This window comes from Perca flavescens, chromosome 3, assembly GCF_004354835.1.
Source record: "Perca flavescens isolate YP-PL-M2 chromosome 3, PFLA_1.0, whole genome shotgun sequence".
Taxonomy (NCBI): domain Eukaryota; kingdom Metazoa; phylum Chordata; class Actinopteri; order Perciformes; family Percidae; genus Perca; species Perca flavescens.
This window is the reverse complement of record NC_041333.1, coordinates 30178891-30194124: the sequence shown is the minus strand read 5'-3', so window position 1 is coordinate 30194124 and position 15234 is coordinate 30178891. Positions and strand designations below refer to the sequence as shown.

Genomic DNA, 15234 nt, shown 5'->3' with positions numbered 1-15234 from the left:
GGTTAAACCGGAGTTGACGGTTTCTCCCTTTACACACACACACACACACACACACACACACACACACACACACACACACACACACACACACACACACACACACACACACACACACACACACACACACAGTTGGCTACTCCACCCTTTGAGAAGATAAGGGGATGAACACTATCTTTATGCACCAGCTGATGCTCACTGAGCTGTGATCATTATTTCACTGGTAAATAAATGTGTGGGAAACCTTGTAATCTCCATTAGTTTCATGCAACACTAAAGATCTTCATTGTGTCATGTCAGCCTGTTACAATTGTGGTAAAGTCCACTCTGCAAATAAAAAGGCATGTGATTCTTTCTCTTTCTGCTTTACACCACACCAGGGACATGTCAATGTTGAGGCTACTGGTGCTTAAAGTCGAACTACCACCTTTTATTATTACTGTAGTTACACCAAGACGAATTAATATCATCAATGTTGTTTAGTTGCAGAAGCAGCAATAATGGCTGTATTAGTAGTATAGGCTACAACAGCAAACCTATGGCCTTAATTAAAAAAAGTTGTACAGTAGCTTGTAGGAGGTATTGGCATATACACATAAAGTCATAATCCCAACATAAAGTTCCCATTGGCTAGATTTAATAATGGTATATACCCAGCTGCATTTGAACGTAACACCAAGTTACGGGTTACCTGAGCCTAAAGGTGGGTGTCACCTCCTCTTTCCTCTTTCGATGCCGCGCCCCTTCCCATGCACACGGCATCTTCCAGGAAGAAACCCCGGATTAAGAAGAGTCCAGCGGTGAATTAACTATTTCTGTCACCTTTTTAAAGAGGATTTTCAGGGTTTTCCACACTCATATGCTGCTGTTTGGACAGAGGCACAGTCAACATGCTAATTAAAGAGTTGTAAGTATGTTTTTCTTTTTTATCAGACAGAAGAAAGAAACGGTCATTGTCGCGTCGATAAAACACATCAACTTTTCTTAAATGATTAACCTTAACAGAGGAGAGGAGCCCCGGTATAATGCTACATTTGTTTAAAATGTTGATATCTTGCTAAGTTACGATGTTTTGTATCCGTGGTTGCCTCCCTGTGGTTGTTTCAGCGGTCTTTTAAACTTCAGTGTGGATCTCCCAGAACTCCGTTCAACGTTCTGTTAGTAAAAGTAGGCTACGTATGCTAGATGCATGACTAGCTAGGGTGATGACAGTCATTTGGGCATAGACATGTTGAGCTATGTGTTTAAAACAGCGGTGCAACTTAACTCCTCTAAACGTTTCGGTTTGGTTTACACTGCTCGCTACCGACCGAGGTTAACTAACGTTACCTTGCTGACATTATCGTAATTGTGTGGCTATGGGTGCGGCGAAACAACTTTCAGAGTTTAATTCCCATTGACTTATTATTATTATTCTTTGAGGTATTCATGTATGCCGAATTGGAGAATTCCTATCAAGTGTTCAGCAGATATATAAATTGACATTACATAAGGCATGTGCGTGAGTTTATATGAAAACGCCATCTCAAATTGGCAAATTTCTGGACAGGGTTTTGAGTGTGGCAAATATGGCTTCTTATGAAGTTTTACATATGGCCACAAATCACAAATTTGCCAAAGGGCTTGATTGAAGGGAGTGTATGAATTAATCTTAATCTTTTTATTTGACACTCTGGTAACTCCTGAGTTTTATGGCATGTCATGTTATGTGCACACAACATTCAGCTCTGACTGTCATCTGACCATGGTGCAAAGTACATTAGCCATGTTCAATTATTATCCTTAGGAGGATACAAATCCAATGGCTGTAAAATAAGACAACGGACCCTCTTTAGTTAAACATAATGGCCAGAAATTGCAAGCTGTGCAGTGTTTCTGGTAGTGTATGAATGCAGGCAGACACATATCTTTTTCATCACGTTTGTGCCCGAAAGGCTCCTCTTTCACTCTGATCTGTTCTAATGAAATATTCAGGCCCTGCTAGACTGGCAACAGGTGGCGATTAATTGGCTATTGTATCAAGGCACACTAGACAAGGATACACACAGAGCACACACACACATGCAGGGTTTCCACTAAAAGTCCCAGGTTTATTTGTTCTCTCGATCAGTGGCAGTTTTTATAATTTCCTCTTCCTCTTCTGTTGGTTCCTATAATAACAGGACTCTGAAAGAAAGAGAAATCACTGTATTGCTACTTCCCAGGGCTAATTATTTAATGACATGAATCAATCAGTCCGAATACACTCCTTAAAGCAGTGCTCTGAATAGAATCCTACCTCATGGTGTTATCGTGCAGGGTGGGAAAATGCTGGATCCTTTGGGAGAAAGAGCACCGTATATTGCAGTCTTTGCTGTTTTTTATGGCTCCATCTCCAGGTGCTGTTTGCTGAGAGACATTAGTAGTTTCATAAAGTCGTTGTTGAACTGCCATGTCTAAAATTGCATGGGACAGTCACCTCTATAGGCCAGCTGATTTACCACTGATTCTTGTTTTTACCACAGTTGCACAGGCAGATTGTGTTTTTTTTATGTCCCATTTATCTAGAAAGTCAGTGTGTTTAAATCAAACCCTCACCCTTTAAATTAAGCAAAGGTTTGCCCTCAGCTCTGATTGGAGCACTCCTCCGATTTTACACGTGAAGTTCCGTTTACTCATCATTAGGAGTACGACCCAGCCTGTGAAAAGAGCTGTATAATGTCTTCTATGCCTCTGGTGTGAGCTTTACAAAGTTATTTAGGAGGCAGGGATGTGTCTAAAAAAGACACTATTGAGTTGCATTATGGAATATTATTTTTTGAGCTTGACCCTTACTAAAAGTAAGGATAGATCAGCATCTGCTGCTTCGATTTCAATCGTTATCCTAACTTTATGGAAGTGCAATACCTCTTTATTAAGGTATTTATTAAAATACCTCTTTAATAAAGCGACATAGCAAGCCAGGTAGCATATGAAAATGAAAGAAACCTAATTCAATGGCATTACTTCTGAAGTTCCCATTGATTCTAAAGGTTAAAGCAATAATTTGAAACATACCGCATTCGCTTATTCACTTTCTTGCCAAGAGAGGTAGATGAGAAGATGTTACCACTCCAATCATGGAAAATATGTACCATTAGCTAGCCTGATGTCGTCAGAATCTGAGTCTGATACTGCTCCATGGGGCTGTGATTATGGGGCGTGTTTCCATTGACATATATAAAATGGACCAATAGACCCCGTTGCTCTGGACGGAGACCAGTGAAGGCTATTAGAAGCACTTTTCCGGTGATGGCCAGCTTTACTGCGCAGCCTCCAACTGACAGAGACAACGTAAATGTGACGTGAGCAACGTGTCTGAAAGTTGTAATTCTTCTGGTAGCTGTGACAAGAGAAATCTCAATCATTCCCAATCTTACAGAGAGTGTAGGTATATGTAAGGAGATAACATAAGCACAGGCTAATTATTGCTAACTAACATGCTAGTTAACATTAGTAATTAAACCTAAACAGCTAATGTAAGTCGAAACTGCTTGCGAGCTTCTCCTGTACTATACGGTAATTCCTCTACTGTGCGACAGTAAGGCACTTGGTTATGACACAATCGTTAGCTTATTTTTACAAAAACGTCTGCTACGGAGCTATAACGTGAGGTACAAGGTAATGGAGCCTTTTATACATTGTCGTGTTTCTTTAGAAATAAACAATGGACAAATAGAGTCTTTAAACGCTTCAGATGTAGAGGTTCGCGTTCTGAAGCGAAGCTTACCCCCTTGCGTGTTCCAACCGAACCAGGAAAGAAAATGCCTCTGCACTCAATTGGATGGACCTACAACCAATCAGAGTACATCAATGTGCAAACATACGTGATTGCGGTTCTCTGTTCCTCTTTTAAAATTAATGCAATATCTTCTATAACGGACGTGATGGCGGAATCTACACCTCAATTCTCTAGCGGCAGCCATCTTTGTTGTAAACAAATTCAACCAAAGCGCTCTTTGGTGACGTTGTTGATTACGTTACTGTTGATCATCTGTCCATCATCGTATAAAGCCCGCCCTGACAATTAGATTGGTCCAAACAGCTCTGGGTTGAGCATATTTGCTTCACAACAGACCAAGTCCAGACCGAACTTCCCAACCTCAAATGTTGTGGGCGGGGCTAAATTTGACTGGCATCCAGGCTAACCATTAGCCACAGCAGGTTAGCTTAGAAGAAAAATTGGAAACAGGGCGAAACCACTAGCCTGGCACTGTCCAAACGTAACTGGCAAAAAAACGATTAGCCACAAAACCCTGCCTGTAAAACATGACTTGTCGTTTTTTATACTGAGATTATATTCACTTATACTTTTGTATAGTCTAAACAAATTAGAGGTGCTGGTAGTTTAAATGTTGTTATCTTTGGACAGCCAAACTAGCGTTTTCCCTCTTTTTCCACTCTTTATGCTAAGCTAAGCTAACTGGCTGCTGGCTCAGCGCTACTACATAACATACAGATAAGACAGTGGTTCTCATCCAGCTAACTCTGTGCAATAAAGTGAATTTCCCAAAATGTCCAACTATTCCTTTTAAATTCCATGTCTAGAAGCAGTTTTGAAATGAATTTAGTGCAGGTTCATTTTGATTCCTGAACTTTTTGGGATGTTGTCTGTAAGTTAAACCTAAAAATGTGATATGTTGACCAATGATAACCTATCCTCATTCACTTCTTGTAGGTCAACAGGGAAATTGTTATTGTTGTATTGTCTGTTTTATTGCTGATTAGGTTGTCTGTGCCTTAATATCTTCTTGTTCTTTTTCTGACTCTTTCAGCCGAATTGTCCTGCCCATTTCAGTGGAGGAGGTGAGGACTCATTTGTTTACTGTTGTTTTTATCAGGGATTGTACGCAATAATTGACACTAATGCAATGTTGATGTTTCATATTTAGCTAGATGGCTAATATCCATTTTCAGTTCCCTTGTCTTTTGGCTGTTGGGTTTTCTTATTGACATAGACGGCCGACAATTAAAACCTAAAATATCTTTACAAATCATTTATTATAAACCCACTTACATCAACTTTTGTTGATGAACAGTTGTTTGTATTTTTCAGCTTACTTTGTGAGTGTGGTTTTTCCAAGCATTTGTTATAAGTATATGTTGTAAGTCCACATTTCCCAATGATTTGTCATCACTTCCTTCTAAATTATGAGTATCTTTCTGGAGATTTTTCGCCATTTTCAGTACCAGTTCTTTTTTATTACTCAGTTACAGTAAATACTCTGTAGTTTTCCTCGCTGGAACGCTGTTTAAAATTCTCCAGGCTGCTGATAAACATATTTCAGTTATGACCATGCATATGAACTTACTGCCTGTAGAGATGATTAAAGGCATTCAAGAGCAATTTTACACATGCTACACTAGTGGCTACCATTCTAAACTGACATGATGTTGTTGGAGTTAGCCACTCTCAGGACTGTCACTTTAGACCACCTACAGATGCCCTTGCAGTTGAAACACTTAGCTATCAGCTCCAGAATTGATTTAGCTGTGTTTAAGCTGACATACCAATGGCTACTACTATGTTATCAAGAGAGCTGGTTCACTCTCTTCACCTTTCCCCTTCATTAGATGTGTGTTGAGTTTTTATTAAAGTTTCCTCACTGCAGTTGTATGTGAACCCTTTCATTTTTATAAGCTAAATGCTATTGGCTCATTCTAAGTTTTAATCCAAATGTTCCATACAACACTGTACTCTTTGTTTTTCCATTACTTAACACAAAACAGAAACCAATATTTCACTAAGCCCCGTAATCTCTGTATGCTGTATGACCGGCTTTTTCTCTGATCCCTTTCAGTGAGAAGCATTAGCTGGATTCCTGTGTTAGTTGAGTAACTAAGTGTCACAATTATAACCGCTCGAGCTGGATCAAATCTGAATGAAATAGGAGTGGGATCTGTAGTCTGTGAAATTAATCTGTAACTTGCATAACTTGTTTACAGACTTTTTTTTTTAAACTGCTCTCTGACATCACATAGCTAGATAGATAGATAGATAGATAGATAGATAGATAGATAGATAGATAGATAGATAGATAGATAGATAGATAGATAGATTAAATAGGTACTCCAGTAATTTACTCACAAAAAGGATTTTAAAAAGAACAATAAAAGCAGGCTGAGATATCCTGACTTTCAATCCCTGGTATGGGACAAGGTCCAAAAAAAATCCATCGATCCTACTTACCATAATGCATCTCAATTACATTGCTAAGCGCCCACATCTTTCATAATCCAGCAGCATAACATTTTAACCCAGTGATTGTTGTTCTTATTATAAAGCAAAAAACTGTTTGTTCCCAGTTCACACCTTGTTTTTGTCAGTTAATTCCAATAAACCTTCCGACAAACATGACCGACAGCACTTTGCCTCAACATGTTCAGTCCGGTATCGATGACCACCTCCTGTCAGGTTTAGCCTGCTTGTCGTTTTGTAATCGACTGTTCTGTTCCCATCTCTGAGCTGCTCATAAAGGCCTGCGTTAATGCCTGGCTTTCCTTGACAATGACAAGACACACTGGTTACACACGACAAGTCACATTCCTAAGTTCCTACTCACAGTGGCAAGGCTGAGCATCCACAGCTACCAAAGTAGGTTACTAACCTGAAGCAGCGCTGTGTCACTGGGGAGAAGAGGGCTTGGCTTTATTCAACTACAGAAGATTTTTCCAGTTAAACTACAGATTGCAGATGTGTCACCGCTGGTCTTACCAACTGTCATTTAACATTTCAGAATAATAGAAGAGCCAAAGATGCCACCTATTTCTCCAGCAAAGCATCAATGGACCAAAATGTGACTAACATCTTTTTGTCAATGTTAGTATGTCAAAAAAAAACTTTCACACTTTTTTTGTGTGTGTAACTTGCACACACTACAGCATTGTTGTCCAACTACTCCACACACACATTCCACATACATTCACTGTTTCAGCATTGCATGACACATCCTTTGGGCAACTCTAAAACGATTTTCTCTGTGTGCAAAGTAGGAGTGTGTGGGTCTGACCAGCCCTAGTGATGTGAGTCACTCTTTCCAGTGTCACATCACTTTTGCCTAACTCAGGAAGGGAAGTTCTACGTATGGGGGTTGGAGGAGGAGGAGGAAGAGGAAGAGAGTGGGGAAAGGTTAAGAAAAGGCTTACTATGCTGTTTTTCTGATACTGAAGTATGTGTCTGGGATACCTCAAGGGAAAGCGTTAACTCAGTCATTTCAATGAATGGTTATCTGAGGTCATGACAGAAGGATTCTCAACAGGGGTCTTTGAACTTTTCTTTCTATTCTGTTGTCTCTCTTGGGTTATTATTGTAGTAGTATTTTTTTATTTTGAAAGTTATATAGAACTCTAACAACAAATCTGGCCTTTTTTCAGGGTTACATCATCACCAAAGTGTCTAAACATCCACCACAGAAATTATTTAAGAAGAATTCATCTGAAATACCATTTTTCAGAGATTGAGCTCCCAGTGTGCTAGTTAGCCACTACTTTCGCTAACTTATGTAGCTTATGTAGAAGCTGGCAAATTGTTTTTTTGTCCCCTTCAACTTAGTTTATCAAGTAGATATAATGTTCTCAAGAAAAGTTCACTGTGATAAAATAAATAAAATAACTGTAGACCATCTTTTTAAACAATACCGCTTTCTATCAGATAGCCTTCCAACCTGTTGACCTTTTTTGCTGCTGACATTTTGACTTACTAGTGCGGTGCACATTGAAAATGTGCCTGTTTGGAATGGGCGATTGCTTGGCCTGTGGTATTGCTGCTTGTAGAATTCTTCAAAACCAAATTGTACCCCAAAATTACTTACAGAAGGACCCAAAACCAGTTAATATGCACCTCTACTGTGTAGCCTACTACTGACTTACAGTGTAAGCTACTTCTACATCAGAGGAAGACATTGCGCTACTATATTTACCTGACAGAGAACGCTGCAGACAGTTAACGGTGAAGTAGGGGATTTGATTCGCGGAGGTATTTTGGCGATGGTAATGTTATTAGTGTTGTAAGTTAGCAGTAGACTTAATTAACCCGACCCAGGCTGAGTCTGATGAAAACTGCTGTGTCTGCCCGGTTCAACTTTGAGAATTTCTCGCATTGCACAGCGCTGTGAAGGTATAATCTCGAGATTACATTATGTTCTGCCAGCTCACAGCAATTTAATACAATAGCAGGAAAACAGCCACTTGGGGCCAGCAGAACAAGCTGTAAAGACAGCATTAAAATAGTGTTGTGACAAAAAGAGAGCTGAGCCAGAAGGCTAAGTTTCTCGATCTACTGGTCAGTTTTCATTCCTACCCTCGCATATGGTCATGCAGGCTGGGTCATGACCGAAAGAACGAGATCCAGGGTACAAATGGACAAAATGGGTTTCCTCAGGAGGGTGGCTGGTGTCTCTTTGGGAGATGGGGTGAGAAGCTCTTGGGGAGGAGGCCTAGGGGAAGACCCAGGAATAGATGGAGGGATTATATCTCCACCCTGGCCTGGGATCGCCTCGGGATCCTCCAGTCAGAGCTGGCTAATGTTGCTCGGGAAAGGGACGTTTGGGGTCCCCTGCAGGAGCTGATGCCCCCGCGACCCCATTACTTGTTTACATATCCAACAGATGCGGAGCAACACAGTTTTTCTGTTCACCTGATGAATACAAGTACAATATTCAGTGGTAGTTGATGAGGTGGGTGCAGGGTGCAAACTACGGGGGAGCTTGGCTCCCCTTAATAAGACATTGGCTCCCCTGAAAACGTGATTGGGGGGGTCTCTAAAAATATGAAGTGTCATTTTGACGTGCAATTTCAGTTTTGTGTAATGTGATCGTGGATTATTATGTGTAAAATTGCAAAAATATCATTCATTCATGCATGACGGCGATTTTTAAATCTAATTCACTTCAGATAACTATACATGCTATTCTTGTCATGAGCATCAAGGCTCGGTGGCGCTGCGGTGCAAATTCAACTCCTGTTTAGTTTGGTACATTCAAACTGAAACACTCAAAGATTCGTAGAAAAAATATAAATGTTGGAGGTCATTAATTGGCACGCAAAGTCCTTGAAATCCATTCTGCAGTAAGCGTCATATAGCCATGGCAAAAAGAAAACAAGGCAGTTTAATTAATTTTGTTTTTACTGAGAAATTGTGTAGCGATGATGTTAATAGCACGACCAATTCACCTGCTGCAAGCCCTGTTAGCACACCTCCCACTGGCGTGACAACGCAAGAAGAAGCTGAAGAAATAATGTCCTCTCTGGCTGAAGATGGTGGTCAAAGGCCGGTCCATCCTAACCCTTCTTGCTCCTCTCTCCCGTTAAATTGGAACAGCCAGCAGTGGAGAGACTGAGTGAGCCGATATACATGGCTGTTTGTTAAGGATGGAAACTTGGGTTGCGTCTCTAAGGTCTAATTGAACGGAGGTATTCTTCGGTAGCCTGGGTAACTTTAACCGTTGTTTGTGTAAAATCTCAAAGACAGCCTGATGCTTTGTTTATAGACTATTTGTGGCTGGCTGTTTGCCCTATCTATTCCTGTCGATAAAGTAAATCCTGTATACTGCATACACTTGTAGCTGTTATGTATCTTTGTAAGTAGCAAGCGCACGCCCCCTTGCAGCCTTTGCTGAAAACAAGGTTGATGAAAGCTGAGGTTGTGTCATTAAACCATAAAAATGAGCTGAAAGATGCTAAAAAATGCTCCTCGGAGCAAAAGGGCACTGCAGATTTTGGTGATTACACATTTCATTTGATCAAGCATTATTTTAAAGATATCAATGAGTGGTAAAAAGGGAATTCTTCCAAAATTTCAGAATTGATTTAGAAACTTCCTTTAGTCCACCACATACATCAGTTCACAGTTTTGTCTTTGAACAGAGCACCAACACATTATTCGGGATGAGAAGATTGATTGAATTCATTAAGGTATAAATGTATCTATTAACAACAATAACCGTGCTCTCCTCTTTTGTTCCTCTAGTACCAAGTGGGTCAGCTTTATACAGTAGCAGAGGCCAGTAAGAGTGAAACTGGTGGGGGAGAAGGTGTGGAGGTGTTGGCCAACGAGCCCTATGAGAAGGATGGAGAGAAGGGACAGTACACCCACAAGATCTACTACCTGCAGAGGTAGGCAGCTCAGCACTGCTACTTTCACACAGATTTGTACTGCTATGGCTTTGTTATTGCTACTTCTTATGCCTTGTCCCTCAAAGGTCAGCACTGTCAAGACAGCCCGCTATTAGTCAACAGTGAAAACTTTTGCACAGATTTCACACTGCAAGCTAATCCAGTGATTTCACTGAAACAAAGGGATTTTGTTGCAACATTTTGAAAAGCTGTGTGACCAGAATGTCATGTTGTACAGGGGGCACACTGTACTTGCACACATTATTTGGATTCTGTCAATTTTCAAACATCATGGGACCCTCTAGGCTTATAGTGGAAAAGCTCTTATAGAACAGGAAACTGACACTATTAAAAAAAAAAAAAAAAAAAAAAAAAAAAAACTACAAAATTCTTGTGTGTGAATACGTTAGGGTTAGGGTTACAATAATTGGTGTTTTGTGACTGTATATACTTGTGTGACTGCATTAATGCATGTTTGTGTCTCTGCAGTAAAGTGCCAACTATTATCAGTAAGCTCGCTCCAAAAGGTTCTCTCAAGGTTCACGAGGAGGCATGGAATGCATATCCTTACTGTAAAACCGGTGAGTTCCACCTCATACACACATGTTGGGTGACAATGAAAAGCTTGTTGCTTGGAATCTGTGGATTATGTAAAACCATGTCTCTCCTTCTCTTTCTGATCTATCCTCTTTTCATCACCGTCCACCTTTTCTTCTGATGCAGTCCTTACCGTAAGTATATTGTTTTTGAGTAAAACTAACTGTATGACTGTAATATAGGATGTAGAGTTAAAATGTTGTTCAGTGAAACATTGTAAAACTTTACTTCTATTTTCAACAACGTTATCGAATATCACATATTTTCCTCATATAGTGTAGCCCTAACCCACAGCAATATGATTGTTGACTGACTCTATCATGTATCTCTCCCATGCTTACAGAATGAATACATGAAAGACTTCTCTATTATGATCGAGACGTGGCACAAGCCTGACATGGGGGATCAGGACAATGTGAGTCATGTGACTGGCTGTGGCCATACTTTACCCTCCATATAAGTTAAAGCTATAGTGCGTAGTTTCTGTTGCCCCCATGAGGAATTCTAAGTAATGACAACAACACTGTTGGGGCGTCCACATGATACAAGCCTTCCGTGATCGCGCACCGCCTCCTTACGCAGTTGCTAGTATCCAAGGAGGACACGGAGGATTAAAATAACATGATGGACTCTTCAGAAGAGATCATTATCTTCACTCGAGTTTCTGCGCGCAAAAGTCGCCGGACGACTCAATCGTCTGAACATAGCCATACTGAGAAATACAGAGAGAGTTGTGTGGAGCTGATAGTATGAGAAATATGAGAAATTATCATTTTGTTTGTTAGGGGATGGTAATGAAACAGTTTTACTGTTGTGGTAACAGAACTTATAGAACAAATGAAAATGAACCATACTGTAAGTAGCATCATGTCCCCGTTCGAGAAGGTAGTTGGAGTTGGGAAATGGGAGATCATCTGCCTTTGGCCTTGCTAATGCAAACACGCTGGAAGAAAATGGGGACAGTATAACCAATTCTTGTTCTTGCTAAAACACTTTACACAGTTCAGCTGAAACTGTGATGAAATCTCCTTGTGTTTGCTGGGATTCTTAATCTTAGATTGAGATCCAGACTGGATTACATTACCCCAACAATCACTTGTATGGAAATTGAGGCCCATAATCCTGAAACCGTAATTTTTGTTGAACATATGCGTCATATGCGTTCCTTGCCTTTACCAAGCAACTGACCTAACTTGATGGTTTGATTTTGCCACGCTGCAGGTACATGGACTGGAGAAAAGCAAATGGGAAAAAACGTCGATAGTTGACATCGACATTGCTGATAGAAGTTCCATCAGTTCAAAGGTAAGGGCAACATTTCTTAATAGACTTAAAGATTTACACATAGCATCATAATCTTTTAAGTGGGCGCTTAGGCCACGCACTGTATTAGTTTAAAAGTATTAAAAGGATTTAAATTAAATTTAAGAGCAGTAGATACATAAATATGTTCTGTAATATGTGGGCACACCAATTAACTACTATGTAATGTTACACTTTTTAGTAGTGTTGCATAGTTGTTTTGTTAGAAAATGAATTTTCGATGGGGTTTTCTGGTCTAGAAACACTGATTTTTCTTGCAGTGTAACTGTTTGAAAAATACGCATTTACTATTGTTTGGCCTGTGACTCTTTATATTTCTCTGTTTAAGCTCACCCCCGCTCTACTGTATGTTTAGGTAGCACATGTCGCTACTCAACATTCAATATAATAAACCTGCTTCATATTTGTCATGGCTACACTGTATATCACTGTACTTGTTCCGTTCACTCTTTAGGACTACAACCCAGATCATGATCCGGCCATCTTTAAGTCTGAGAAGACCGGCAGAGGGCCTCTGGGACCTGATTGGAAGGTATTTCACCACCTATCGCTCTTCATTGTGGCTGACTTCATTAAATAAATTAAATGATTCATTTAAAGGCCTGGAGACGTTGTTTTTATGTTATTTGTTCATCCATGTGTTTGCAGAAAGAACTCGCTAACAACCCCAGCTGTCCACACATGTGTGCCTATAAGCTAGTCACTGTTGAATTCAAGTGGTTCGGACTACAGGGCACTGTGGAAAATATCATTCAAAAGGTATACTGTACAATTGTTCCTTTTGTTTATGTTGATTCCAAGAAGAAAATATGTGATAAATGTTGCCTCCTGGTGGCCAATATATGAATTTCTGTAGAGAGGAAAATGAATTTAGCTTTGAGTTGAAATGAAATGTGACACAATATAAAAGATGTACTTCAGATTACTTTTATATTTTTTCCTGCAACTATTGCCTAATTTCCGCTCTCCCACGGTTTCTCTGTGTCCTTTACGCTGTCTTTCTCACACACCCGCCCTGTCTACCCAGGTGGAGAAGCGTGTGTTCACCCACTTCCACAGAGAGCTGTTCTGCTGGATCGACAGATGGATCGATCTGTCGATGGATGACATACGACGCATGGAGGATGATACAAAGGAAGAGCTGGATAAGGTAAATGAGCATAGTATACTCAGTGCACCACTGTTGCGGGCCGGAGCAGTGATTACTCTAGTGTAACCTGTTCTGTTGCATTACTTTCGTGGACGTTTGTTCCAAATTTGGATATTTATTATAACTTATGATAATTGATAATTGGACTCCAAATATTGCCTAAAGGTATGAATGTGAATATGATTGTCGGCAACCTTTGTCATTAAAATGACATGGTTTTGCTTTAACAGGACGTGTTGATTTTTGTGCAGTAACAAGAACGTTTTGTGATATAACAAGATGACATAAGAAATACACGTTTCTTGTTAAAATGTAATAATCTGGTATGTAGTAATAATTTTCATAACATGAAAAAAGGTTTTGGTATTAAAACAAGAATTTTCTAGTAAGATTGAGCTTGGTCTGGGGAGTCTGCTCTGTATTTTGTACTGCACAAGAGGCGTGATCAACGGGCATAGTTCAAATGACTGTACGCAGTTGGATAGTCCTTCAACCAATCAGACCAACGATCCGGGTGACGTACTTTGCAGGTAGCGAGGCAGAGCGAAAGCCTGTCGGTAGTATAAAAATAAATAAAAAAGCCGGTCGGTAGTAAGGCAAACACATCCTCCTTTTGTAGGAATTGTTCCAGGGCAAGTTTCTGTTCTGTTTTCAGAGAAAACTTGCCTTTTGAAATCTTTTAAAACCGCAGCAACAGCGGCATCAACGGGCTGCTGGACTTCGGTGGCCGCCATGTTGAATGTAAACAAAAAGCTGCTTGCCTTCGCTTCACTAGCTTCATCGTGTTAAACCCGCCAATAGCGCGCCAGGTGGATAAGCCAGTTTGTGATTGGTTTCCGCAAATTTGTAATGGAAGCAGGATAGATAAACGTACAGGTTTCTAGCCTGAGCTGCAGGGCAAAATCAAATCGCCGACACAACGGGCTGGGTTTACCCAGTCTAAGAATTTTCCCATTCGAACGAGAAACTGAGCACTTATTTTTTGTCGGTGGCAGCAATATGTTGCTGTAGTCTTCACAATATTTCTTCTCGTTGCTTTGCCCACAACAGCAGTGCTTGTGCTGAATCAAAGAAATCCAGTATTTTTAACACTTGTCTCTCTGTGTCATAGTTGAGGGCGGATGGTGAAGTTAAAGGCATGGGAGCTGTTGACAATGACAACTGACTTGCTAACTCAGTGAGTATTAAACAATTGTTTTTGGAATGATTTAACATTTAGTAAATTTTGGAATGATCATTTTAACTTGTTCTGTTTTTCTCTTCAGATCACTCTCTGATACAGGAGCATTTGACTTCATTGAGCAAACTCAAGACTCTTCTCCTCGGACACTAGACCTAGAACAGCTTGATAGGCATAATCAAGAATACCACACTTACATCCTAATAAAATGTGCTCTTAATAAGAGCTTATTATTGTAAAGCAATTGTGTGTATTTATCCACTGAAGTTGAATACAACTACAGCAGCTTTTAGTTTTTTTTTAGGAGACACGTTTGCAAGTTGGGGAATCCATTTTGAGGATGATGTGTTCTTGCTTATGCCTATTGGGTTCTCATTTTAAAACATTAGCGAAAAGGTGTGGGTTGTCTCTAAGGAAACATTTCTGATTACTGTTATCCTTTTTTTTTTTAATTGCAGTTATTTGGGTTTTGTTGTGTGTGTGTGTATATATATATATATATATATATATATATATATATATATATATATATATATATATATATATATATATATATATATATATATATATATATATATATATATGTATATATATATATATATATATATATATATATATATATATATATATATATATATATATATATATATATATATATATATATATATATATATATATATATATATATATATATATATATATATATATATATATATATATATATATATATATATATATATATATATATATATATATATATATATATATATATATATATATATATATATATATATATATATATATATATATATATATATATATATATATATATATATATATATATATATATATATAT

General features: G+C 39.1%; 1 protein-coding gene across 1 annotated transcript; it reads left to right on the top strand.

Annotated features, from left to right (window-relative positions):
- The first annotated feature begins 699 nt into the window (after positions 1-699).
- On the top strand, positions 700-14858 carry LOC114552367 (phosphatidylinositol transfer protein beta isoform). The gene is made up of 12 exons (XM_028573084.1): positions 700-904; positions 4791-4821; positions 9983-10128; positions 10618-10709; positions 10852-10859; positions 11069-11140; positions 11947-12030; positions 12503-12580; positions 12697-12807; positions 13076-13198; positions 14310-14375; positions 14464-14858. Exons 1-11 carry the CDS (start codon positions 888-890, stop codon positions 14361-14363), a joined length of 816 nt encoding a protein of 271 aa, XP_028428885.1. The 5' UTR covers positions 700-887; the 3' UTR covers positions 14364-14375; positions 14464-14858.
- Positions 14859-15234: the final 376 nt, after the last annotated feature.

Excerpts from the sequence above, each read along its gene's own strand:
- LOC114552367 (XM_028573084.1), top strand. Across the intron at positions 12,581-12,696 it reads CTCTGGGACCTGATTGGAAG|AAAGAACTCGCTAACAACCC; the intron begins GTATTTCACCAC and ends ATGTGTTTGCAG. Across the intron at positions 12,808-13,075 it reads TGGAAAATATCATTCAAAAG|GTGGAGAAGCGTGTGTTCAC; the intron begins GTATACTGTACA and ends CTGTCTACCCAG.